Here is a 25,186-nt window from a genome sequence, read left to right on the forward strand (position 1 = left end):
ACTAGACGGCGGATGCGTTGTAAAAATTCATTCATGTTATTCTTTCAATTTGATCAGGGTTTGCTTGTCCACTTCGGCCCGTGCTCTGGCTATTCGGCAAACAACCGTCAAGTGCTCCTGTATTATAACCCAATCCTGTTTACTTTGACTCTCTCGAGTTTCGCTCATTCTTCGACGGGACGGTCCGCGGAGATGGCTTCTCATAGCACGTTAATCTTCTGGACAAATTATTGCTCGTTCATGAACCTTCCTCCAGTTTCTGATCTTTTTGTTTTCTCAGTGACCCTAGCACATTCTTTTGTTTTCAATCAATGTCTTCAGTTTTCTTGCTTGTTCTCAGATTTTTTTTCAAAGGCGAAATGAAATCTCCAGGACACTTTCAACACGTTAGTATCTACAACATAGGTGAAAACTCTTTTAATGATTTTTCTCAAAGAAATCTCCTAGGCTAGCCTGCTCACTGTTAATTGGATGAGCAATAGTCCCAATCGTTTATGCAAATCGTCGAAGCCATGGGATTCAGTTAAAACGACTTTTTCAAAGGGAAATTGTCATTCCTGCATTCATTGCACTTGCGCCACTCCAACATTTTGTAGCGAAAATCTCGTTCTAGGACTAACGAAACTTTACGATATATGAAGAGACTCTGCTCTATTTGAAGTGACTTTCTTCACTCCTAGACTAGACACTAGATTTCATTACTGTGCTGCGCCTTCATGAAAGTTGGACAGAAATCCCTCGTTGGCGCTGACGCGTCCCAGAATGATTTCTTTTTCATGATATTGGGTATTGATAAAGAAGCCTTGATTTGAAAAAAAAGAAAATTTTCCGTCAGAAACAGCAAGTTTTTTAAGGACAGACTTTTATAAAAACCGTTGCGCTGATTCTATTAAAGCATTGGATTAATCTGCATTGAAGAGATGGTAATTTTCTAAGCTCCAACAAACATTTTGTTGCCATTGTTTTCGATTTTTCTCCTCGTAGCTGTTAGATCCCGAATGGGTCTATTTGTGAAGCGTTGCTGTCTTGTTTACATCTGACAACAATCCGGTATTTCGATGCTCAACCGATGTGTACAAATACTTGATGCTCTGCTGGATGCTTTAGGATTTGCACACTTTTTAATGCGCTGTTTTGACTGAATGTCCAAACAGCACATTGAAGTGCATAATTCTCATAACTTCTCTGTGCTCAGAGTGTGAGAGTTCTAAGCTTTTAGAACATGAAAAACAAAGTTTGTTAGCGGTTACCGTACGCTGAAGGTGTTTGCCTTACTGAATGTTACGAGACGTACAGTCACTGTATGTGGAGTTCGAGAATGAATAGCGGCGGCATATCCCTCATGATATTTTCTCTTTTTTTTTGAAAATGTCGACGATTTCGAAAACAGGAAACGGGCTCTCTTCCAGGATGTGAGGTGAACACTTTTATTTAGGTTTCAAGAGTTATAGACACAGTCAGATCTGAGCAACGAAAAGATTTTTTTCCTGACTGATTTAGGCGAAAACTTTTGCCTTGACAGTGCCCAGGTAATTCGCTTCACTTTTTGAAGTATACTAAAATGTATGAGGTCGATCTTCACCTCGCGCGGAAAGTGATTTTTTTCTTACTATTTTCGTAGCGAGCAAATATAAGAGTGCAAACTCAGCAACTTTATGGGTTATCATTAGTTGGCAATATCGATGTTTCTTTCACGTTTTCTGTTGTATCCCTTATTTGCATTCCCTCATTTTTTGAGAAAACGTGGATAACCACTAACTTTAATTGGTCATTGTAATGATGATGATTTTCAGCTCTAAGACTTTGAAAGATGAAATCTCAAACTTTTCTGTTTCGAAATTTCGTAATCCACAAATCATTGAAACATGTGCAGCCAACGCAAAAACGAGAACGGTATGGATCTCTTGCACCCACACGAACCATAGATACTTTTAAATCAGTGGCTTCATCCTTCAAGTATATGTTTCATATATAAGCGGTTGGTGAAGCTCAGATTCACTGAAATTTTGACTCTTAGTTGCTCCAAAGCAAACGCACAATTTCTGATGTCATATTTTCAATCTTTTGGGAATTTTGTTTTCTCAGTTTTTGAGAATTCTTTGTTGAAATGGTCAGCCATTGTAATTCAAGATAACCCATAAAGTTGCTGGCTTTTGCTAGTAGAAAAAAATTTTCCGCGCGAGGGAAATCTACCTCTACCTTTTGTATGCTCACCACATGCCAACACATGGTCAGTTAAATAGAAAAAAATTCGCATGCTTTGCACAGATCAGCGTGGCTACACGTATATAGTTAAACAAATTTGTAAATCCGTGCATGAACTAACAATGGAGTGCAGATGCAGATGGAATTATAACGATAATTAATGATGACAAAAAGACAAAATAGTTTAAGTAGGAGCATTTCAACATTAAAAGAGGTGAGAGTGACAAAAAAAGAAGAGTAGACAAACTTTTCAACATTTTCAAATACATTCCCAAGTTTTAGCAACAAAAGTAGGTAGATGGAGAACGACTGCAATTTTGACCGTTGCTTTTGAAAATGCAATAAAACTCCTTTATAATAATAGTCTTCAAACAAGAGACGTACAGATGTAATCAAACGGGCTGTAGAGCTCAAATGCGAGGGATGGCGCTATTTCAATGACGAACGACACAGTTGTGCTAACAGAAACATTTTTTCCTTAATAACGACTAGGACTATCTAATTCAGTACATCCATGACCTCGATTTCAAAAATCTAGCGTCGGAGAGCATCTGTCGATTACTTTATCGAATTCTATTTTGGTCTGTTATCTGCACTTGTTAACTGAGTCCTTATAGCTTCGCCTCACCACATTCACCGATGCCCTCGTTCCCCTTCGTTGTTTTTCTTTTTCACTTGTTAAGTACACTTGTATCGCATTTCTCTTTTTCTCTAGAAGTAAAATTATTTGATTTATATAGTTTTTTTGTACAAATTTCCGCTTATAACCGTCAGGACATCACTTGTTGTCGGTTAGGTCTTTGGACGATTGCAGCTCTTTCTCGAGCAAAGAGCTCATAGTGCTGTTATTCATCGCATGCGATTTTGCAGCCTTCTCATGTTTGTTTTTGTTCGTTTATGTCATCGTAATGATGGCGGTATGTTTTTATGACGTCCACGCAAACTACGTGCGGTACCGACGAAGGCGACAGACACAAATTATGCTCAAGTTATTTGGAGAGAGGGGCATTCGTTAGTGTGAAAAGTCCTGTTATGAATATTGCGCAGCAGGCGGCCTTAGCCATGATAATGTGCGTGAGAATCATACTCTATTGTGTCACTACTGCGGGTGCGTGCTTTGGTTTCTTGAAATTCATTTCAAAGTAGGTCTCCTGACACATACATCTGAGGATCTCATCAAGATGTTTCTTCTTAGCGTATTTTATGTTTCTTTGAGTTATTTAACCGTAAAGCTATGAATTTAAGGATCAGCCGGCAGATTGCACTGGTAAAGGATCGATCGTATCGGAGTCGAAAACTCAACAGGATACTAATTTAAGAATGATGAAGGATGTAGAAAATCGAAGTAACGGAGTGAGTTCATCGTTTTTCACATGTTCATTATTAATTCTGTTTTTTTTTTCCTCTAGAAATCATTTGCTAATTTTTCTCTTCGTAATGCAAAGACAAAAGCTTCATGTTAATAAAAAAAAAACTACTTTTCATTACATGGGTGGTCCTAGATTTGTGAGTTAGGTTGTAGCTAATGTTAATGTAACATTTTTTATTTGGCTATTGCGTCCGGTTACTTTCTTTGGTAGACAGCTGGAAAGGTTGAAAACGACAAAAACAAAGATATATCTAGAACATGTGGATATCTAAGAAGGAAAAACGCCACACGAGGTGAGCAGCGGGACGAATTGTAATAACAATTGAACCAATTAGCTAATTCCAAATGCTGCCAAATAAAGCTGAATTTTATTGAAGCGGAAAGGCATTGTTTCAAAATTGGTTTCACCACTGGAGCTAGGAGGAAGGGGAGAAATTGTATGAAGTAGTGCCCATGTTCGGCTGTCCTTGAATCTTGGCATCTTGAATGGCGTAGCCTTTTGATCGATTTGCTTGACTCTGCACAACTCCAAGCTGCGTGGTTTCCTCATATTGAAGGGACGGTAATTGCATGGTATCAGGAGTGGTTTATCGTATTACGAGCAGATCGTGTGGTGCCGATTATAAGGAGGAAAGGGGACGCTCTCTGTGTATTAGAGTCAAGGAGCACCTAGATGGATTCGCAAAATCTAAACTCCACCCGATTCGGAGTATATCATAGAATATGTAATCAAAATACCGAGGTGGAGGTAGAAGTTACAATACCATTTTTCGATTCCGAGATCATAAAGCGGAGAACACTAGAGGCTTCTTGGATAACCGCCATGTCTAAAAATGAGCGGAAAGGGTGAGTGTATTGCGATCACAAACGATCTAGCCGTTATAAATCTCTGTGCATGTTCTGATCTATGGAGAGATCCCTATAAAGCCCTTGTGATTCGTAGTTTTGGAACGTAGTGGTGTTCTACGTTACCAGTTTCAGCAAATGAGGTAAGCGCTAGCCTAAGTGTTGTTCTTCGAGTTTGTCTATCGCTTGCATACTTTCTGTAGGGTGATGAGGCGCTTGAGAGGATAAGTCACTAATGGCTCTGATTTTCCCATGCTCTGACGAAGGCGACAACCCCGAAACGTTAAGGATAAATAAAGATAGAGTGTCTGGCGTTAAATAATCCGCTTGGGAGGCGCCCGCCACCAGGTTCACTTCAATTCAGAATTGTTTGAGGTTTACGAACGTGCAACTCGCACCAATCTAGTACCAATTTATCGACCCTGGAGAGATGAAAGAATGATTTTCTTGGCTAAAGCTCCAGCAAATCGATCTAAAAGCAATGTATGAAGCAGTTTTTCTTTGTAGAATTCCAAGAATTTGGTGAATTTTTTTTCTTGTATGTCGTCTTTTTGTAATATTTAACAAAGCATTTGGCTCAGCAACCTCTATTTATTCCAAATTATAATGTGAGAGTTCCAAATTATAATGGGAAAGTTCCGAGGAATGTATTGGATCTTAAGGAATATTTACTATAGTAGGGTCAGAACGAAGTGAAGCTCGGAGCGGTTGTATAACCGGCTGCACTCGAAGCGTAGAGGTTAGAATCTAGGAGAGACCCTTGCTGACAACAGTCTGCGCTTTGGTTTGCTACGGTCCCACTTAGATTCCAAAGGCACTGCTTCGAGCGCAGCCGCCAGCGCAACTACACCGTGCACCAGTCGTTTTGACTTGACTATATAATGATCAAATTTATCGTGATAGCATTGGAACAGTTGATTATTTGCAACTATGAGTGGTCATTTCAATCAGTGCTTTCCTTACGAATCCCCTCATGCCTTAATGAGTAGCACATCTCTATGTTATCAATTTGTTTCGTCGGGAGGAGATAAGAGGTTGCCATAAAATAATTAGCTCCCAAAATAGCAGTCTCGAAAAACTGGGAGAGGGGTAAGATGGAGTGTGGTAGGGTTGAATTGGAACGCATCAAATAATGAATGTACGTTTTTATAGAATGAGAGAATGAGATTTTACGAAATTGAGAGTTTCTATTATAATAAAGTTATAACCAAGTTGAGCTCTGTTTTTTAAAGCTGAGCGAAAGTTTGTTAGTGTTGATATCAAGAAAAAGTTCTCCAGCCAGTATTAGTGCTGTTTCTTTCCGTTGATTTGGTTCCCGCTGCTTTCTTTCTGGCCGATTTCTGGGGACTGTTTTTTTTGGCATTGTTTTTTTCAAGCCTGGGAGGTAGATGGGAACAATATTTTTTTCAGACTATTACAATTACAGTTCCTAGTTTTTCTCATATTCACTTATTCGCTGCTGAGCCATAACTTATTAGTTGTAATAACATGAAAAGTAAAAGTTATTGTCGAAGCAATTGTCGACTTTCCATTTCAGCAATCGAAATGTCAAATGCCTCAGGGCAGTTCCTTTGCACCGCATCAACTACCGATGGCGTATCCCATCCCTGTTCAGTACCCTTATCCTGTACCTTCCACAGGGTTTCCTAATAGTGCAGTGAGTTTGTTTTTCTAAAATCATGAATGTATTGCCTGTAGATTTAAGGTCATTTTTTTAATGTTAGTATTGAAAGAAACCGGTTTGCTATTCTGTTCTTTCTGCTACGCATTGAGCCGTGACAGTAAGACGCGTAATGTGCAGCATTGAAATGGTTTCTGTGTGTGCTTCATTCATTGATTGAATCGAAAAAAAACTATAGAAGAGATCGTTAGAACAGCTGTCTACCGTTTAGAGCGCTAACGGGATGCAGTGGAGCTACCTGCAGCCCATTCCCATCAACGTCGTCCCGCCGGGCACCATACCCATTCCTATCCAGGTGATTTTTTTGATCTCCCCAGCTTAGCGTTTTTTGAATCTTTTACTAGCTTATGAAGATTATCACACATATTTTTAGGATCTAAGTAAATCTATAGCTGAAGGTACGCCGATTTGTCCAGTGGCAGTTGCCGAACAACTAGCTCAGATGGCTTCACAAAGCGCATGTTGGGGACCTACTCCACCAACGACCGGTGATCTTATATGTTTTTGAAGATTTTTGTGACACTCTTCTGAAAATTGTAGGCTTACTTCTTCCCTAGATCTGTTGAAGAAGTAGATTGGTTCAGTTAAGCAAACCGTAGTAGTATTTTGTTGGTACTTTAACGACACTTTGATTTCAAGAATTGGCAAAAAAACACACTATAAGGTAGAAGATAACGTAGATCAGTCCCTTCGATGTGACCTAACACCTCTGACTTTAGTTCAGTATAGTAGAGGTCTACGAACACATGTATAATCAGGAAAAGAAAAAACGGCAGATGTAGAGCAGAGCAAAGAAAGCCCATAACGTCCGCACGGTTGAGAGCCCCGGGCCAACCAAACCTTTCATCATGAAACCAGTAAAATGACTTGCAAGGGCGAATGGGTGTATCGAGTAGTGTCCTTACTCTTCCAGACAAGTCCTGACAATTTGAGGTCACGTAGGGATGAAAGGTTTGGTTGGCCCGGGGCTCTCAACCGTGCGGACGTTATGGGCTTTCTTTGCTCTGCTCTACATCTGCCGTTTTTTCTTTTCCTGATTATATCTTTGTTCGAATGCCGCTGTACTTTTGAACCATATGAGTTAAAAAGTATGGCGGTATTCGAACAAAGCCACACTCAGGGCAATTCATTCTGACACGCGGTGCAGTTGGGTGACCGTAAATCTCAATTCGATGGCAACCGCTACGTCCATTGCACCATTTTGAGCCAGCAGCTCACGCGTCAGCAACATTTTGACCCTTTTGAGCCGACTATATGACAGAAAACAGCTGCATAAATATTATACCGATTAAATGTCCTCGATTTGAGAGACGCTGCAAACTGTGTATTGTATATGATTTTACCCATCCTGTTGCAAATTATGAGATTTTTCTGCAAAATTTTTTGTTCTATGACTCATGCCTTTGCATTAAAGTATCTCTTGCGTTGACTTTAATAAAAATATGACTGGATTATCAGTTGCTTATGCTTTTTTATTTCACTCAAGAAAAAGTGGAAGCAATTCTGAAAAAATCAACATAGAGTTTCTGTACCCCATATTCTACCCACCACCTTCGTCTTATTCTTTTTGAAGTACAGATTTTTAAGTCATGTGGTTTTGTTAATATGTGCAGTTTGCATCGTTTCCTTGCTCCATTTGGTGCAAAATGTTTTTTTTCTTTGCAGAAGCCATCCATTTCTGTAAAATATTTTTAAAGAAGGCTTCTTTTGCTGTGAGATTGGTGTAAAATACTCAAATTTCTAGAACCTCCATTCCAACTTCGCATTTTTTTTAATGATTTCGTATACTTACACTAAACGAAGTCATCTGGCATGCATCTGAAGTTCTGGTGAATTAGGTCTCTTGCTATTTTTGACCTTCAGTTTTTTGCACAATTTCTTGAATGTTGTTATTATTGTTATATATATATATATATATATGTAATTTTATAATTGAATTCTGTTATTGTTGTTATATATATATATATATATATATATATAATATGCTATTAATTGTGTTTCCAGTACCTATGGCTTACCCTATTCCACCTTCGGTTCCCCATAGAGCTCCTATAGATCCTGCTCAGCAACCTCATACCTCAAATGTCGCTGTTGTACCTCCTCTGGAGCAAAGTACTCACGAAGGTTTGGAATCATTTTTGTCACCGTGATACTAAATTAGAAATGTTGCTTTGATTATTTAATATAAATTAAGGTTATGAGAGTAGTTCATGTTCGAAAGGCACAATATCGCGGCGAAGCACGGCCGAGTCGAAATATGATAGCGATAGGCACAGCTCTGTTACGGATTATGATGAACAAATAGCTGAGAAAAAACGGTATTTCTATGTGCACAGCTTTGTAAACTGACAGGACTAGTTCTTTTTTGTTCAGGATAGAAGCTGAAGAGGCTGAACGTGAACGTTATGAAGAGAAGAAAATTGAACGAGAAAAAGAAGAGAAAGCACGACGAGAAGCAGAACTTGATCGTAGACATAAAGAAGAAGAGCGGTTGAAAGAACAGGTTTGTTATTGGTTTTAATCATGTCCTAGAATCTACAATACTATGGATGATCATTGAAAAACGGTAATGAATAACCGCGATGCCCCACCGTCAATTTATCTTTGCTTCTTCAACATTCATGCAGTAATGTTGTAATTATGCAAGAAATGCATAGAGATTCCTCATGGATTTGTGTGATCTCTAGTTTTCATCGGATTACTGGGTGTACACAACGTAGGTAGTATTGTGTTGTAATCTAGACAAAATTAGAACTTTTGAACGCATTCATCAAATCCAGACACCCCTACCTATATATCCCATGATTCTAGTTTCTTTTTTAAATAATCGGGGCGTGAGACCATTGCTAGTCGTGGAGGGATCAGCTGCATTCACGGGTTTATCACAACCATCAATAAATGATAAGCAGATGAAAGTACAGGTAAGAAGTGACAAATTAGTGATTGGTGTCGAGGAAATGCTCTTTTTTTCATCTTATCAGTTCTTCATGAAGAAACTCCAGTAAAGATTTGTTATCTACGCATTATCTATTAATCAGACCTGCTCTTTACAATATCTGTTTTTCAATTTTTTTTTTTTACTTGGCTAGTTACGTCAAAGAAGCCTTAGGTTTGGAAACACATGCAAGTGGAGACATGGCACACGTAGAAGAGTTGTGTAGATTAGTGGATTGTGTTTTAAGAAGTGGGAATGAACTTCTTAATCAAAGTACACTGGTGGACAACTGTTAGAATCAAATATTTGTTGTAAGGAACTTTTGGAAGTGTCTAGCGGGCCTAGTGAATTTTTTTTTCCTTCGCTCATATCTTTCCATTTCCATCATTCAGGAAAGAGAGCGAATCAGACGAACTTTGGAAGAGGCACTAGAACGAGCCAAGCGAGAAGCTGAAATTACCAGGAAAGCTCGCGTCTTCAAGCACGTCCTCGAAGGTGCAGAGAAAAGTCCGGAATTGGAAAGACGTCTACTTGGCGTCGATCCGGAAACTGGGGATAGAATACTCCAAGAGGTTTGTTCGGCAAGCTAAAGTTTGCAGAACTTGAAGCAACTCTCAATTTAGATTTCCCAACTTGAGCGGCACAAAAAACTTGACCAGGAATCTATTTATAAAAAGTGTAATAATTCTGGAAGAAGTGAAACACGAGAAGCATCTCCATCTGGGATTCGGTCTAAGGTACACAATTGTAAAGTTTTCATTGTGCTGTTCACACTTGAGAAATAGGGTTTTAAGAGTGTGCAGCCAAAATCCAGAAGTCAGTCGATGTCGGAGTCGATGATGAGCACGAAATCGAATACGGACAGAAGGAGAACCGTATCTGGCAAGAAACAGACCGCATCCATTTGTCCTTACAATTCCACTTTTGATCAAGATGCTCAGTGTGCTTCAGCGGCACAAGGTTGGTTTTGTATGGATCCCATTGCTTTTCATGGTATTGATTCAAGCTTTATCTTTAGATATTAGCTTTGCTTGGTATACTTTGTTGACTCTCCCCAGTTATCGTCTCTTGATGATTGCAGCCTTGTTCATTCGTTAAGAATTTCAGACACGCACCACCAATCTACTCCCATCAGGCGAGCGGCTCCTGGACGGATGTCTGTGAGAGTAACCAAAAAAGAGAAGGAAAACTCACCTGTGGATGATTTTCATCGGAGCACAGCGCGATCGCAAAAGTTAGTTGAAGCTTCACTTTCACGCCTTTCAGCACCTAATACCACCTTTTTTTTTACTATATTTCGAACTATTTTATCGTTTTAAGTAGCAGAGAGTGCGTCAAAACTTCATTATCGAGTCACTTTTATCATACGCCCTGAAAAATTGCATGTAAGAATTTGGGATCTGTTGGGAGCTTGTGTTGACCATCGTTCTTAACTGTAGAAAAAGCTCTGATACCTTCACAACAATCCATTTCGCTTTAAAGTTGTGTTCTTTGCGAAGAATTGGAACACGTTGGAACCTTACCTTCATTCTGTTATTTTGATTCTGCAGCGGAATTAAACGTATCTCGTATCATGATATATAGCATCTATCTCTTTCATTCTGTATAAAAAGAGAAGCCTCATGGTTCAACATTTAGCTTCAGTAGTTTCCTCGTGACTTAATAAACCTAATATCGCATCCAATTAATCGATGCTTTTTCTGTGATGATGTTTGATGTTGAACGACCTAGCGGTTAATAGAGTCTTTTCTATTTTTTGCATCACGGATGCAGCGTGCGTGTGAATTAGTATTGATTAACGAGAATATAAGAACAATTTTTTAAATGTTTTGTCTTCACATTCGAGCAAAAGATTCTCATCAATTTCATCGCAATTCTGATGCTCCGGTACAGCTAAGCAACTAACACAAATCGGCCTTTTTGTTTTTCTTTTCTCACTGTAATAGATCATCCTAAAAAATACTCTGATGTGGTATGTATGTTCACGTCGATAGAACCTATATTTACTTTGCGGAAAACCTTCATAATGCGCTTGCGCTTAAAACACGAGTGTATGAACTATGAAGGCTCTACAGAATTGGACTGGTGGGTTGGCGCTACAAAACGATGGAATAAGACGAGACGGGGCCCACCAGACTCGAATTGGTGTCAGAGTGCCAAAAAGCAGTGATATAGAATGATGTTGGGATTTCTTATGAAGATTTGAAGCTCGGGGTATAGATTACGGGTATGAGCGTGTTCACGCTCAATTGCCCCTAATTATCCTGGAAATGCCTAATTGTCCGTTTACGAAACCCTAGAACGGGCCACCTTCGTACACTCTCCGCGTCCGCAAGCCGCTTCCTACTTCGTTTTACAGGACTGAGTTTAGGGAATTGAGCTTTAACACACTCAAATTCCTAATCTGCACCCCGAGGATTGTATTGTCCATGATCCCAATATACTCAATTTCGTGATACGCTGTCTTTAGAAAAAACTTTAATCTTGGGCAAACTCTGATACGATTTTTTTTTGAAGGAAAAAGATCGGCACTAGAAATAACTAATGAAAAGAGTGGTTTTTTTAAAGAATAAAATTTCTCTGATGTGTTACATTTTTTGAATGGGTATAAGATTTTGACACCCACTTTATTTGATCATTTACTGTCATTACGATTTGCTAAGATGCGCTCATTTTTCGAATTTACGTTAATTATTCACCTTTCTTCACATTGCAATACACCTTTTTCTATTTTCCTTTGTCATATCCCGTGCTTCTGCTAGTCTAGTTCCAAAAGATTTCAGTTGAGGTTAAGAGCTATTTCTTTACTATTTCTCGAAGAATTCCCAAACTTGAATTTAGCTAAATGTGAGTTTAATTACAGGGAGCATTTGCAGGACTGAAAGTCTTTTGTGGATTATTTGAACCATAGGATTCGTTATTTGCAAATGGCGCGTTGGCTTAGTAATCAACGGGGTAGTCGTCGATACGCTAATGCCTTTGCTGATGTATTCAGATGCAAAATCGCCGTAGGCTCGTCGTTATGCTGTTCTCGTATTCAGAGTGTGGTATGAGGGGATTCAGACTATAGACTGTTCTTTTCTAAGAGCTCTTCATCTTCTATTTTACATTTTCCTGAATTTCCGACTAAATCTCTATCGTTGCCTCTTATGCGAACATCATTCGAAAGGTTGTAGAACAAACATTTAAAAATCAACCATTTTGACTCTATTCCAAACTGAACTCCATATTTTCTTTCGTTTAAGTGTTATAATAAGAAAATAGTCATTTTGGTAGACATTTAAGAAAAAGTGTTTTTTTCTTTGAAGAGAGAGTATCTTAGTGATGTTTAGTGTTCGAGAGCAGTTTTAACTTTCTTTTTCTGGGATTTATATTATAACGCATCATTCTTCATAGTAACGCAAATATATCCAGCTATTTTATTTTCATTGGTTATTTCTATCAAATGTAAATCCAATGAACATTATTAGGTAGTTGTTTGACGATAAATTATGATTTAACTGACCTGAGATGATTATAGGCTTGTAATCGTTTTTCTACTAATTATTTTTTTTTTGTTCAAATTGTCTCCTTATTGGCATTCTTTATATATGTGGCCATCTGGAAGTATTATTGACTTGTTTGCAAGCAGATACAGGAAACTACAACAAAACTTACTAAGACAATAGCTATGAAAAGTAGCAAAATTCAAACTTAGTTGTAAACAATGTCATGTCCCTCACTTTTAGCAAAATTTGTTCATCGGAATTGCTTTTGAATCATCCGCTAAAAAAAGCACCGTCGACATGTCCACGTGCACATTTCAAGCATGGGAAAACATTCTACAGGCAGCCATTTAAATCGAATATCGTGTTTAAAGCCTAACAGTAATGGTTATTCAATAGTTTCAACATTGGTTCAGCCCTCCTCTCCATCATTGCTCCCGCTCTGCCATTTTCAGTGCATGCCCCGGGATTTGCTCAAATGTTGGGCGATTCATTTTAGGATAATGCGAAATATCGCATTCAGCCTACAGAAAATGAGGATTCAAAGTATTTTCTATTGTTTTTCAAGTTTATCTTCTTAGAAGATTCATTTGCAATTTTCTAAAGAACATAGTACGATTTGATTTTAGCGCATCTTGACTTATAGAAATTCCAAGTAAATTAGAAATAAATTTTAATTTTAGTCGTTTCTGACAGTATCACTAATGTCCAATAGGAATGTTTTACAATAACATCTCAATAACGAACTTTGACAGGATTTTATTTCTATTAATCGAATATTTCGAAACATCATGCATTCGAACTTATTGTGATTTCCTGTTCAGAAACATTCCCAAAATCGTAAATAACTGCTTAATTATTGGTGAGGATTTTACTAGCAATTTCCACGGAAACATCTTCATCTTCATCACTCTTCTTGTTTATAGGTGTAGGATTGATAGTCTTATTGATACATATACGACTCTGATAGAAATCGCTTCTCAATCATTCCCGTTCAGTGTAGCTTCTTATTCCAGCACCAGTTTCATTCTTTCTAATTTTTCCTACAACCCCTCAAAATTTATACGTAATTCAGTCTTACTTAGTAGTTTTATTCAGCGCCGTTCTAGATGTGCTCATTTTGCTGATATGATATCTTACTCTTATTTTTAGCAGAACAATTGACCACACACCTGTTCCATCACTGCGAGATAAGGGAATGCCGACCTCGAAGATTCCAGTTGCAAAACCCATAACGAATGGAACCAAAAGGTGAAAGATTGTTCAGAGCTATACGCGTTTTTTTTTTCGACGGGTCGCTGTCGCACTACATATGTACCTTAGAAGCGTGTCGTACTACTAACTCTGACCAACTACTATCTACGATGTTAACCACTGTCTTTTTTTTAAAGCTAGTGGCGCTGATGTCTTTAGTGCGGCTATTTTTGTGAATTTTTATGATTCTAATTACGTAGTTTAGTGCCCCTCGTCTTGACACGATTCCTCCACAACCGCTTAGACATGCCAATCACCGATTATCAGAATCTGATGCAGAACCAGTACAGCTTACAAAAAGTCTGTCAACTGTGAGTATTTTCTCACATACTTTTTATCTCGGTCGAGACATTCTTTTTTGTGTATTGTTTGGTAAATAGAGCGAGAACATTTGTAATACGTGTCGGAGAACTTGTATTTTCATTACTCAAGTGAATTCCTCTCATTCTTCGGTCTCGTTTGTTGATTTTATCGCGTAAATACACGGCTCGACAAAAATTTAAGCGGTAATCAGGTACGTATCAGTAAGAAAACATGGTGGAGCTGATGGTGGAGTACCGGGTTATAGTTCATTTCTGATAAGGTGTTTGGAAGTGTCTTGCTAGCGCTAAGCTCTGTTTGATTTTTCTATGCGGGATTTCTCCTTTTTTTATGATTTTTCTGTGCAGGATTTTGTACTATTTAGGCTTTCTCACGCCCAAGTTGTTTACCACCATCTAAGGAATTGTTAGATGTAAGTTTTTATTCGTTTTATTTTTTCTCTTCTTTTTACAGCCAAAACAACTTTCTATTTTTACATGTACATCTTAGTGAATAAGGCTTGAAATTTTCTTTTGAATATCATCACTCGCAATCATTTTAAAGTTAGTGCTAGAGTTTACTCTATTTCAAGAAAAAAGTCTGGTCCAGAAACTGGGTGTAATCATTGATGTTTGACCATCTCAGATTGAGGGTGTTCCCTAGGATGCCCCAGAAACTGAGAATTACTAGGCCCCATGATTAGCGTAAAGTTAGCACTGTAGTTCAGCGCGAATGGACACTAGTATGTTTGCTGGAACCTCAAAATGGTTCTTGGATTCCCACTATATTTTCATTTTAATTGATAATGTATTGGTAACGCCTGCATTTGTATCGCTGTCACGGACTTCCAAAATCCAATGCAGGCTTCTAGAAATGAGAAATGGTTTTTCATGTGTTTGTTGGTCCAGTGTGCAAATTCACGAGAAAGGTGAGGCTCACACTTGGAATATATATTGACAAATATCTGTTTGTCACCGGGCGCATCGAATAGCAGCTGTGCGAGGCCAGTCCTAAAATTAGATGGTATATGAGTCAGATGAAGATTGCATGACTTTCCTCAGTGAAACCTCAAATAAGCAGTGAGCAGCCGCCCTCTTATTACCATTATTACATGGTTAAAGCGCAATTTTTAGCTTTTTGAGATTGTTTAGCTCACAAATGTTATTGATTGTCTGACATTTTAGTAAGTGGTTCCAAGGCAGTATAGGTAGTACGAATATCACTTGAAAGTCTAACAATATTCACAGATATGTAACGTAAAAAATCTGTTTTATTATTTATATTCTTTCATATTATTTATTTACAGTTTGAATTTCATGGAATTTCATTTTCTAATCTAAAAATTTCCTAGTTAATTTTTAACACGCCTACCGCCTTGTTTTCTGCAAGTTCTCAGCCATCCTGAGGCCAGGAAAATACTTATTATTCGGGTAAAAAGGCACCTATCCATGCATCTGCATCCGCCCCAAAGAAGGAACATTAACGATTCGCTCGAAATAACTGATACTATAGCAGAATAGAAAATGGGAATTTTCTGTTTTTTTTTCTTTTTTTTTTCTTTTTCGCTTTCTTCTCTCCTATTGTGCGACAGTTTTGCGATCAGCGATAAATTATTTTTGAAGGAATAAGGTATCTGTGTTTCCTTAGCTCTTGTCTCGTCTTGTTTTTGAGAACTGTATGTAACAATTCCACCCCCATTACTATGTTCCTTCTGAATATGTGTTAATCATGTTAGGATCTGCTTGTGAAATATGCAGCTCTTTTCTGAAAAGTAGTGAAAAATGGTGGAATTGTACTCCTTTTGCAAGGGAAATCTTTGCTAAAACACTAAATTAGAAGAACCAGATTTCAAAACCCATGACATTTGTCCTCAACTGCCAGCTTAAAGGCATCACCCCACGAATCTGGAGTGGTACGGATTTCCGGGTGATTCCGTCCATTTCTTTCTAATTGCCGTAAAAACGGCCCGGAACATACGGCTTTGGACATTCTGGCGCACTTTTTTCTACAAGGAGTTCGTCTGGAGCGCGCCAGCCTTGTGCGGCGCAGCATCTTCCGAGCCATTTTTTACGGCAATTTGGAAGAAATGGACGGAATCACCCCCCTCTCTATAATCTACTATCCCGTATACGAATACTCCACCTGAAATCCGCACCACCTCAGATTCTGCCCTTAACGTGGATTTACCGTAGCATTTGAAATATGTAAGTGGAAAGAAAACATTCGGTCGAGTAGGCTGTGCCACCCAAAGAGGCCGATATCGGTATTAGAGTGTAACCGTTTGCTCCTCGCTTCACATTCATCTGTTTTCATATGTTCATCTGGACGGTTTAGCTCGCTGCTTCTGCTCTAACAAGCAAGCCGATGTTGTCAATATCTGAATGATTGCCCTATTAGCTTTTTTGGGTTTCTTTTGCAAAGTTCTTCGTAGGATAGAGTTTTCCTCCTTTTTGTCAATCAAGGACTCTACCAGCAAGTGTCATGAACAATGTCCTTCCGTTCGCGTCAACGTAATCACTTAATGATGAAATGCTTGGCGTTTATGGCATGCGCGCTGAGGTGATGATTTCCTTTTCATTAGAGTTATTTACTGTCGCAAACGCACAGTTCCTTTATCTTTACTGACGCACGCGGAGGTTGTTTGCAATCAGTACGCTCGGTCAGCAGCATCTGCAGTTGAACTGGATTTTTTACCTTCCCCGATGAGCCCTATTTGCTTGTTTTCTCGTCCAGTTCACAGCTTTTTTATTTCCCCATGTACTAAAGTACAACAGGTTATAATTCTACAGTATACCTGTAAAAGATGTAAAGGGATTGACATTTTCCCAGTTGTTATGTCCCGATTTATTGTTTCGTAAGGCATTTGCCCCTCAATTCATTGCATTACATCGCCATACAACGATTATTGCCTAAGTGTTTTCGAAGTTTTTTTCTGCACAAGATGTCCATGCCCTTGTGTCCTTTCATTGAAATACTCGGACGTTTTTGACTTGTAATCCGCTGATGTATAATCTGTAATAATGGACGCTTGTAATCACGAGAAATCATCTAATATTTCGCAAAGATGAGTTGGGAGTTTTCTGTCGTCAAGTATTGTTTGGTACTATCCAATTTTCTTTGGATCTGGGTCTTAAGTAAGTGTAAACATTCGAATGCATTTTGTTGGCGTTCCTGAGGGCATCTAAAATGAAGACGTACACTTGATTAGAGCTAATGATTATCGATGTAGTTCTCACCATAGGATAAATTGGGGTTTATTTCTGCTTGATTCGAATTTGCAGAGCGAGGGGTATGAGATTGCTGCAAATTTCGTAAGCTTGCGATCGTCCTCATTTCGGAAATCCTTTTTTTCAACATCTCAGTTTACAATTTAGAAATTCAAGAGAAATTTGATAGTATATTGAGCTTATACGTATTCGTCCTTTTCCCTCATAATTCAACTTCCTTCGAAAACCGTTTTCAGAACCACCCTCGAAACATAATTTTGTTCTTTTCAGAAGTATCTCAAGTATTTCCACTTTTTGTATCGGTTCAAAAAAATAGCTTTACTTGCTCCCCAATTTGATATGGAATTGTTTTTTCCATGAGAAAAAAAAATGGACCATCCCCCTCGGAATTAAAGAGAAAAGTCTCAAAATGCGTACTATCCGTCCTTAATTCATTGCACATCAAAATTTTATATATATATATATATATATATATATATATATCAACTTTTTTAATCTGATATATATCTACATTAGCGTTGTCGAGAACATCTCCTTATTTTCCTACTGAAATATAAACTGAAATGAACAAAGATTCAAGACGGTGATGTGAGAGCTCTCACGTTGCTTTTCGATGTTCATGTCGTTTTTTCCAGCAACTGACCGCGCATGTAGGAGGGTTCTGATAGAGAACCAGGTCTCTTTCTCTCAAAGCGATGTGTTTCGCTGAAGATCGGGTGAAAGGATACTAGGAAGTACACTAAGGACATTTCAGTCTTTGTTTTCTTTAATTGAGCCGGACTCGAGGCTGTTATTGTCCTTCATTCGCGGTCGACGTTTCGGCAACATCGCCTTCTTCAAAGTCTGAAAGGCTGAAATCGAACGCGATTTATCCGATCAAGCGCCCTATCCGTTCAACAAGGAAAGTCCTAAGCTTACTCTTGTGTCTCATACCTACAAGTAGACGAGAACACTAAGAAGAATTCCTTATGGAACAGCTCCGACGAGGCAACGAACTTTGGAATCTGTAGAGTAGTATTTTATGTAGTTCTAGGCAAGGTCAACTTTGCAGCTTTGCACCTTGATTTTTCTCGGCGCTAAGCCGCCTTGTTCTTGACGACGGCTCTCCTTTGAGAAAGTGATGTTGTTGAAGGAACCGAGGTGAAGAGTGTTGTATATCGCTTTGATCAGTGCGTGGAACAGGAGGATCTGAAGCATTCCTCCGCGCTTAGCTTATTTTATGTCATAGCTGAAGTATGAAAAGATATATATATATATATATATATATATATATATATATATATATATATATATATAAGCATTACGGACAGCAGGTTTAGATAAGCTTAAATTGTGGTAGATTTGCTTGACGTTGGTCATCGTTGTCACTTATAAATTTGTTGCCACTCTTACTACTTGAAAATCTTATAGCAAGGTTGGTACGGAATACGTTATGTATACTATTTAAATTGATAGAAAATAAAAATTTTACATTCCAGCTGGTATACAGAAAACCACAGCAGCGGAATGCGAAAAAGGGTTTGCCTGAAGTGGAGTAAATAAATATAAAGCTAGACTTACTTTAAATCTTAGCATCTAGAGTTGTCGAATGCTAGCGGAAGATGCACCAAAAAATTGATCTTCCAGGATAAAGCGCTCCAATTTCTGAGCCGTATTTAAAGCGTGGGGTGTACTGAACATGATTTTCCAATGTTTACAAAACATTAACTTTTTCGTGAGAAAAAAAAACTGGTCGTAACAATGGAATGTAGTTCTTACGTGAATTATTTACATTTTTTGTTTTACAATTTTGATAACAATGAATACGAGCTTCATGCGAACAGTATATTTTAGCGATTTTAAATATCTCATCCATAGAAATACTACAAATACATTAATTGGCCAACTCTAGAATGCAAATATTTGAATTAAAATTTCAATCCATTCTACGTAATTATTTTTCTCACCGTCGAACATGTTTTCTCGAAATGTTTTATGAACGGATAATGAAATGTCTGTTTTTGGACTTTTTTTTAATTTTCTTAAGCGGCATAACCTTATGATATTGTCGAAATTTATTGTCCTCTCATGGAATCTTATTTTCGCGAAAACATGATCGATGGCACCACAAAGACATTTTTTGTGTTTTTAAAGGCTTTTGCACTTTCCCACTCACGTACGCATTTATGTGACATCGTTAACAGATGAGTGACACAAACTGTAACGGATTATCCCTGTTTCGAGAGTCTTCGTTTGGCATAACATAAAGATAGTTACTATGTTACAGAGATCTAAGAAGCTATGAAATCCAATACTTGCGCTAGTGAATTGGTCTCATATTACTTAATTGGAGGTCTGAGGTACATACATATGTACATATGCACCTTGCTCGCCTTGCACATGTGAGCGTCAAAACTGCTTTGAAGCTATTAGTGAACACTTTTCCTAAAGAAAAAAAAAGTGTTGAGATGTTTCCGAGCATAAGTGAATCGTAAAGTCGGGACCAGTAGGATCGCTTATTTTGGTTTAGAAATTTGTTGACATTGTTCTCTTATCTCATTAATTTCTACTGCATGCAGCCGTATCTAGTCAACAGTAATCTAATACAGGCAATAATTGTTGGAGTAAAAAGTGGTTCAGAATGATCTTATTCTTAGAAGATACATTTGTAACAGACATTGTTAACTGTTAACAACCCACCAACAACCATTTCGCAAAGCCATCAGACTATTTGTTCCTTTTCCTCAGGATAGGGCTCATTTTCGATTTGAAACGACAAATTATAAATCTCAGTACCTACCTCTTGACGTTATTACAATGTGGACTTGTTTTGAGAATGACCGATATATCGATGGTGTAAACCCAACTCTTACACCTATCTTGCGTTGTATATGTTGTTTTTCGTAAAGGAAACTGTGCGTTCCCGTACTCTATTCACATCACTGTTCATTTTGACCCATAAAAGTTCTGATTAACATTGTGGGTGTGGTTTGATTTAAGGGATTGAACGTAGAATAGAGTAAACATTGCTCCGTTGCCGGCGCTCCTTAGTGGTAACCGTTTTGACACGTCTGCCTGGTAGGACCACCCTCTTTCCTAAATAGTTCGCTTTCTTAGGTGGACATTGTGTTTACAGTAGTCGTTTGTGACTTAGGTAAGCAGTGATGTAGGAACGCGATAGTGTTGAGAATAATATTGATTCCTAACTTCTCTCCGACATTCGACCATACATCCGAATTTGTTGGTGATTTTTTGAGTAGAGCAGTGCATGTAACGCAGACGTAAGATGTCTCACAGCATTTCCATCTAAAGAAGTTTCCATAGGTCAACCAACCCTTCTATCTCTCAGGTGTCGACAAACTGGTCACTGGTTTGCTTCGGACATTAAAATTATTGATGTATCCGTAAGTCATCGTATGCGCAGCATCTGCGCTCATTAAACCCATACGATTTTGTTTTGAATTCGAACGCGTTAGTACACTTCAAACTGACTGATCAACGCCAAGCACTGTATCCTTCACCATTTTGAGCAGTTTGTGTTTTCGTAGCTTGAGTAGGATGTTATAGGGGCATTTCATGATTCTGCTGCGGAAAAGCAAATAATCATAGCCAGTTGAAAGCCACAGTTTTTCTTTTTCTTTACTTTCAGAGCTCTTTGCTGCGCATCTGTCTTTTGCTTGTATCAGTTTAAGAGGCAGCTGTTTCCTCCTTGTAAAAAGTGGACGTCCGAGTCATCAGCTGCAGAATGTCCTGGAGGTCTTTCACACTGTTTTGCAGCGGTTTACAAACGTCGGTCCTCGAAAGCTGTGTGCGTTTGTTGACGTCTATTTAGTGTGTGAGGCGGCGGACTCGAACGCATCATTTGTTACAGTAAAGCGATCAAAACGGGCTCGGTCTTCATCTGCTCTGCACCGCTCTCCATCCCCATTTGACGCCAAATACGGGGCGTTTTCCTTGTATGATTCAGCAGCGTTTCGCAATATAAGTGTAAATCTAGTGTGTTTCCAAATGGTAATCACGTGCACATTCGTGCATCCACCCCCGATGTGCGAATTGTTTCTCTTCACTAGTTTTCTTGCTTAACAACTTCTTTGAAGCTGGTGTTTCTCATCGGATTTTCATGCGCTTCGAACTAGGACACATTCAAACAATGGACAATGACATCCAAACTGGGTTGATATGGCTTTAGCTCGCAGCTGTCTCGTCGAAGCGAACAATTATTTATGGCATGGCTCACTTGTGTACTTGAATGTATTCCATGTAACAATTTGGATCGATTGGCTCCTGTTTTTTATATCGTCATCCTTATATTTATAGCATTTAAAACGACCAGCGTAATCCACATATTCACTATCTTTTCTATCTGGGATTTTTCCGCATTTGTTTCCATCACATATGTGGCGCTGATTTTATAAATACTGCAGTCCCTTTCTTTTTTTCCTCAAATCAGCTGAGATTTCCTTCGGAGTAGGCACACGGGTCTTTATCACTTATCGGTTAGGATGCTCGTGCAGAATTTCACATACACATCTACTTTGTAAACAAAAATGACATAGTTCTTATTTTGTTCATTATTAAATCGTAAACGGCACGCACGAGATTACTTTCGTCAGTCACTCCTTGCCGTTTAATTGCTATTGGAAATGACCGCTTCTTAAAAGGATTACTTCCCCCGACAAGCTTTTTAATTTGTTTTGCAGTACATATTTCGAATATGTGTAGGCATGTGATTGTCTCTGGTAAGATATTTGACCAAACAGGATGGTCGTTGCGGTCGATCAATCACTGATCGTGAAAATGGCGGGTTATTGAGAGCCATTGTCACGCTAGGAAGTTGTTGGCTCCTTCACTACTGTTCTCTTCCTTTCCACACGAGATTGTGCTCATCTGTATTAGGTAGTTTCTGTCGTCTTTCGTTTTTCATCCTCATTTCTCTCTTATTCATCTTTTCCTCGATCAGCTACTTCTCATCTTTGCATCTCCTTTTAAATAGGCTCTTCTCCTCCGTGCATCTAATGTCATTGCAAGCATTTTGGTGTTCAGCATTAAATTGTTTTGTGTTTTGAATGTGCATGTTCGAAAAGTTCGTGATTCATAGCTACGCAACTTAGGAATCACTCTATCGTTGCTGCCCGAACAGGAAAGCGCTCTCCCTGTTATTACATATGATTGAACATCAGCAACGCTAGAAATATTAATTTCTTGCATCTATGTCATTCGTGGTAGAAATTCATTTCGAAATTCAGAATCCTCTCTTCTCGCCTGTCGCCACTCGACATCGACGCTTTAAAAGAATGCGAGGCTTGTCAGATTCTCCTGTGAATGTGTATTCCGCTGGAAGTAGCGGGTCGACAGAGGAAAGTAACGAAGGGAATAGTAGTTCAGGAAGTGTCAGTCCTCAAGAAGCAGCGTAAGTATATTGCATTACTGTAGTGAATTTTTTTCAGGTTATTTTTGTTTCTTCAGACCATCACCTGTCCCGGCCGCTGCCGTAAATCACGATGTGTACGCCACTCCAAAAGCTATTCTCACATCTAACAACAATGAGCTGAAGGTTCGTTGGTCCTATCTACAGCTTTCTTTCTTTTTACTATATTCATCAAGTAATCTCGGGTTGGTGTTATTTAAGGTGAAGTAAGTTGAGGAGCGGTCTGAAAAAAGTTGTGAGATAAAGAAGGAATATTATGTTTCTATCAAATATGTTCTTTCTGACTCATTTGTGAGTTTGGAAAGCGCATTTACGTTTTTAAAGTTCTTTTTAAAGAAACATTTCATTTCATACGTGTTTTTTTTTTACAATAATGTCGATTTAATTTCTCTAACATATAGTTTACAACTAAAAAGTGTACTTTGACTTGCAGTGGTATCAAGAAGCATTCTCTGTAAATATTAATCTTCATACCCTTCCCTCTTGAATAATTGCGAAAACTCTGATCTAATCCTTAGGTTCCACCCATCCACCGATTCACCGCTTTGGTTGTAAGTTTCTAGCTCGGAGCAACAGGCGAAGTGGAGAGCGCAACCCTTTTCGTTCCGTTTCTTTATAGTAATGCCACTACTCCTACTTTCTCATCTAACGTTCCTTTACACCATTTGACCTTTGCGATAAACTTCTCATAGTCAAGTTAGTGCGATGTAAAAACCGGTTCTTTGGATCGTATCACAAATAAAAGGATGCGTTTTGTAAAGTCGTTCAACACTTTTAAAAAGTTTTCACGGTGCAGTTTAAGATATTTCGTGACGCGTGCATGCGAGCATTCACGCTATAGTGATTGTTATAGCATGTCGTGCCAAAGCATAATCATGCTGTATAGAAAACACACTCAGACACTATTTCTTTTACTGCATCGTGCACTTTTGTCACGAAACATTCCTCATGTGCACTAAACTCTTTCAACAAGAGCTGTGAAAAGACCTATGTTCCACTACCCAGTAGTCAAAGTTAAGATTTCGAAGGAACCATACAACATCTGCTTCTGTATTAGCCGAGAAACATGCACGTGCATGTACTTCTTCGAAAATCAATCCATTACAACAAAAACGTTTGAGTGATTGAAAAAAATGATACGAGATACTAGTTTCTTTTTTCTGTGCTTCTCACTTATTCCTAGAGATCGATGTAAATTGATAGTGTGGATTGAAATACTGGATTAAAGGCATCAACCCACGAATAAGGAGTGGTATGGATTTTCGATGGCTAAAGGCTATGCGGGGTCGTAGATTGCAGAAAAGGGTGGAATAATGCTCTTTTTTTCCTAATTACCGTAAAAAAAAACGGCCCGGAAGATGCAGTGCGTGCGCAAGAGCGGCGCGCTCCAGTAGAACTCACCTTAGAAAACAGCGTCGCGGAACGGTCATCCCGGAACCCCGTGCAGTCTTTAGCCTTCGAAAATCCATACCACCTCAGATTCGTGCGGTGATGCGTTTAATTTCACAGTGGGATCTCCAAAAACTTTAATTACGAGACAGGAGTTCAGGTTAAAGGAAGGTTCAAACAGTGCATAAGATTAAAACATTTTCTTCTCGAATGCTCGCCTTAACTTTTGCTTATTATATTATCATCATCCATTATTCTTGCAGATTCGCAGCGCGTTGAGCTCGCCATCGGCATATCTCGGTCCATCCCCACGATCCTCATCCTATGCCATGAAATTGTTGGAAAAAGGCTGTAATGTGCACATTGAGGTTGTTGATTTATGAGCAATCAGATTTTATATGAGGTTTAAAATTCCACCTGTTTAGGATGCTCTGGCGCCAGATGTTCGTCGCAAGGCTGAAGCGAATCTGAGTCGTACTCCTTCCTCGCAGTCGCTGCGCGGCTCCATTGGAAACCTTGCTGGTTGGCGCGGATCGATATCGAACCTTGCGGAAGATGCGAAACCGAATCTGAGCAGATTTAGAAGCATGGTTTGTTCTATCTGTATACCACCATTCTTTTCTTTCATGTGCAAAACTTATTCGATCTCTTTTTAGAATCCAGCTTACCGTTCGTTCAATACGAAAAGAATAACGGAAAAGCAGCAAGAAGTCATAGATCGTTTGAGCCGACTGCGAGAGAATTTGCGTTCTAGAGAGAATTTAGTTGAACGTTCTGTTCTGCCGAAACGTCCGAGCAATCTTACTTCTTCTTCCGCTATAATCAAGACCTAATTATTCTGTAAAGGTCTCTAACATGTATCGAGAAAATGCCTTTTAATTATGGCTTTACTTTGTTTTTTCATCTCACCATTACTCTCATTCTGTGTCCATGACTTTTCAGTTGAATTAGACAGTGCCATTCCGCATATCTGTAAATGTAACTATATATGCATTCACTTTGCGCTAATGCCTTTACATTCGCTCAATAGTATCATACTTGAATGGCAATGCGCGCGGTAACTTTGATGACTGCACTTCCACAAACTC

General features: G+C 38.7%; 1 protein-coding gene across 2 annotated transcripts in view; it reads left to right on the forward strand.

The window, feature by feature from the left end:
• RB195_000721 (uncharacterized protein) overlaps positions 1 to 24,931 on the forward strand; it is a gene marked incomplete at both ends in the record, with an annotated part of 37,413 nt that extends 12,482 nt beyond the window's left edge. For both annotated transcript variants that reach the window (XM_064197210.1, XM_013441827.2), the window contains 19 exons: positions 3,451 to 3,558; positions 5,958 to 6,077; positions 6,313 to 6,396; positions 6,475 to 6,589; positions 8,106 to 8,225; positions 8,296 to 8,419; positions 8,475 to 8,604; positions 9,429 to 9,608; positions 9,660 to 9,773; positions 9,831 to 9,996; positions 10,144 to 10,270; positions 13,674 to 13,772; positions 13,981 to 14,086; positions 14,461 to 14,508; positions 22,528 to 22,691; positions 22,748 to 22,835; positions 24,362 to 24,466; positions 24,524 to 24,688; positions 24,755 to 24,931. In XM_064197210.1, coding sequence (XP_064053091.1) covers positions 3,451 to 3,558; positions 5,958 to 6,077; positions 6,313 to 6,396; positions 6,475 to 6,589; positions 8,106 to 8,225; positions 8,296 to 8,419; positions 8,475 to 8,604; positions 9,429 to 9,608; positions 9,660 to 9,773; positions 9,831 to 9,996; positions 10,144 to 10,270; positions 13,674 to 13,772; positions 13,981 to 14,086; positions 14,461 to 14,508; positions 22,528 to 22,691; positions 22,748 to 22,835; positions 24,362 to 24,466; positions 24,524 to 24,688; positions 24,755 to 24,931 — 2,340 coding nt within the window. The remainder of the gene's footprint in view (positions 1 to 3,450; positions 3,559 to 5,957; positions 6,078 to 6,312; positions 6,397 to 6,474; positions 6,590 to 8,105; positions 8,226 to 8,295; positions 8,420 to 8,474; positions 8,605 to 9,428; positions 9,609 to 9,659; positions 9,774 to 9,830; positions 9,997 to 10,143; positions 10,271 to 13,673; positions 13,773 to 13,980; positions 14,087 to 14,460; positions 14,509 to 22,527; positions 22,692 to 22,747; positions 22,836 to 24,361; positions 24,467 to 24,523; positions 24,689 to 24,754) is intronic.
• Between the last annotated feature and the right edge of the window lie 255 nt (positions 24,932 to 25,186).

Source organism: Necator americanus, chromosome IV (genome assembly GCF_031761385.1).
Source record: "Necator americanus strain Aroian chromosome IV, whole genome shotgun sequence".
NCBI classification, from domain to species: Eukaryota; Metazoa; Nematoda; class Chromadorea; order Rhabditida; family Ancylostomatidae; genus Necator; species Necator americanus.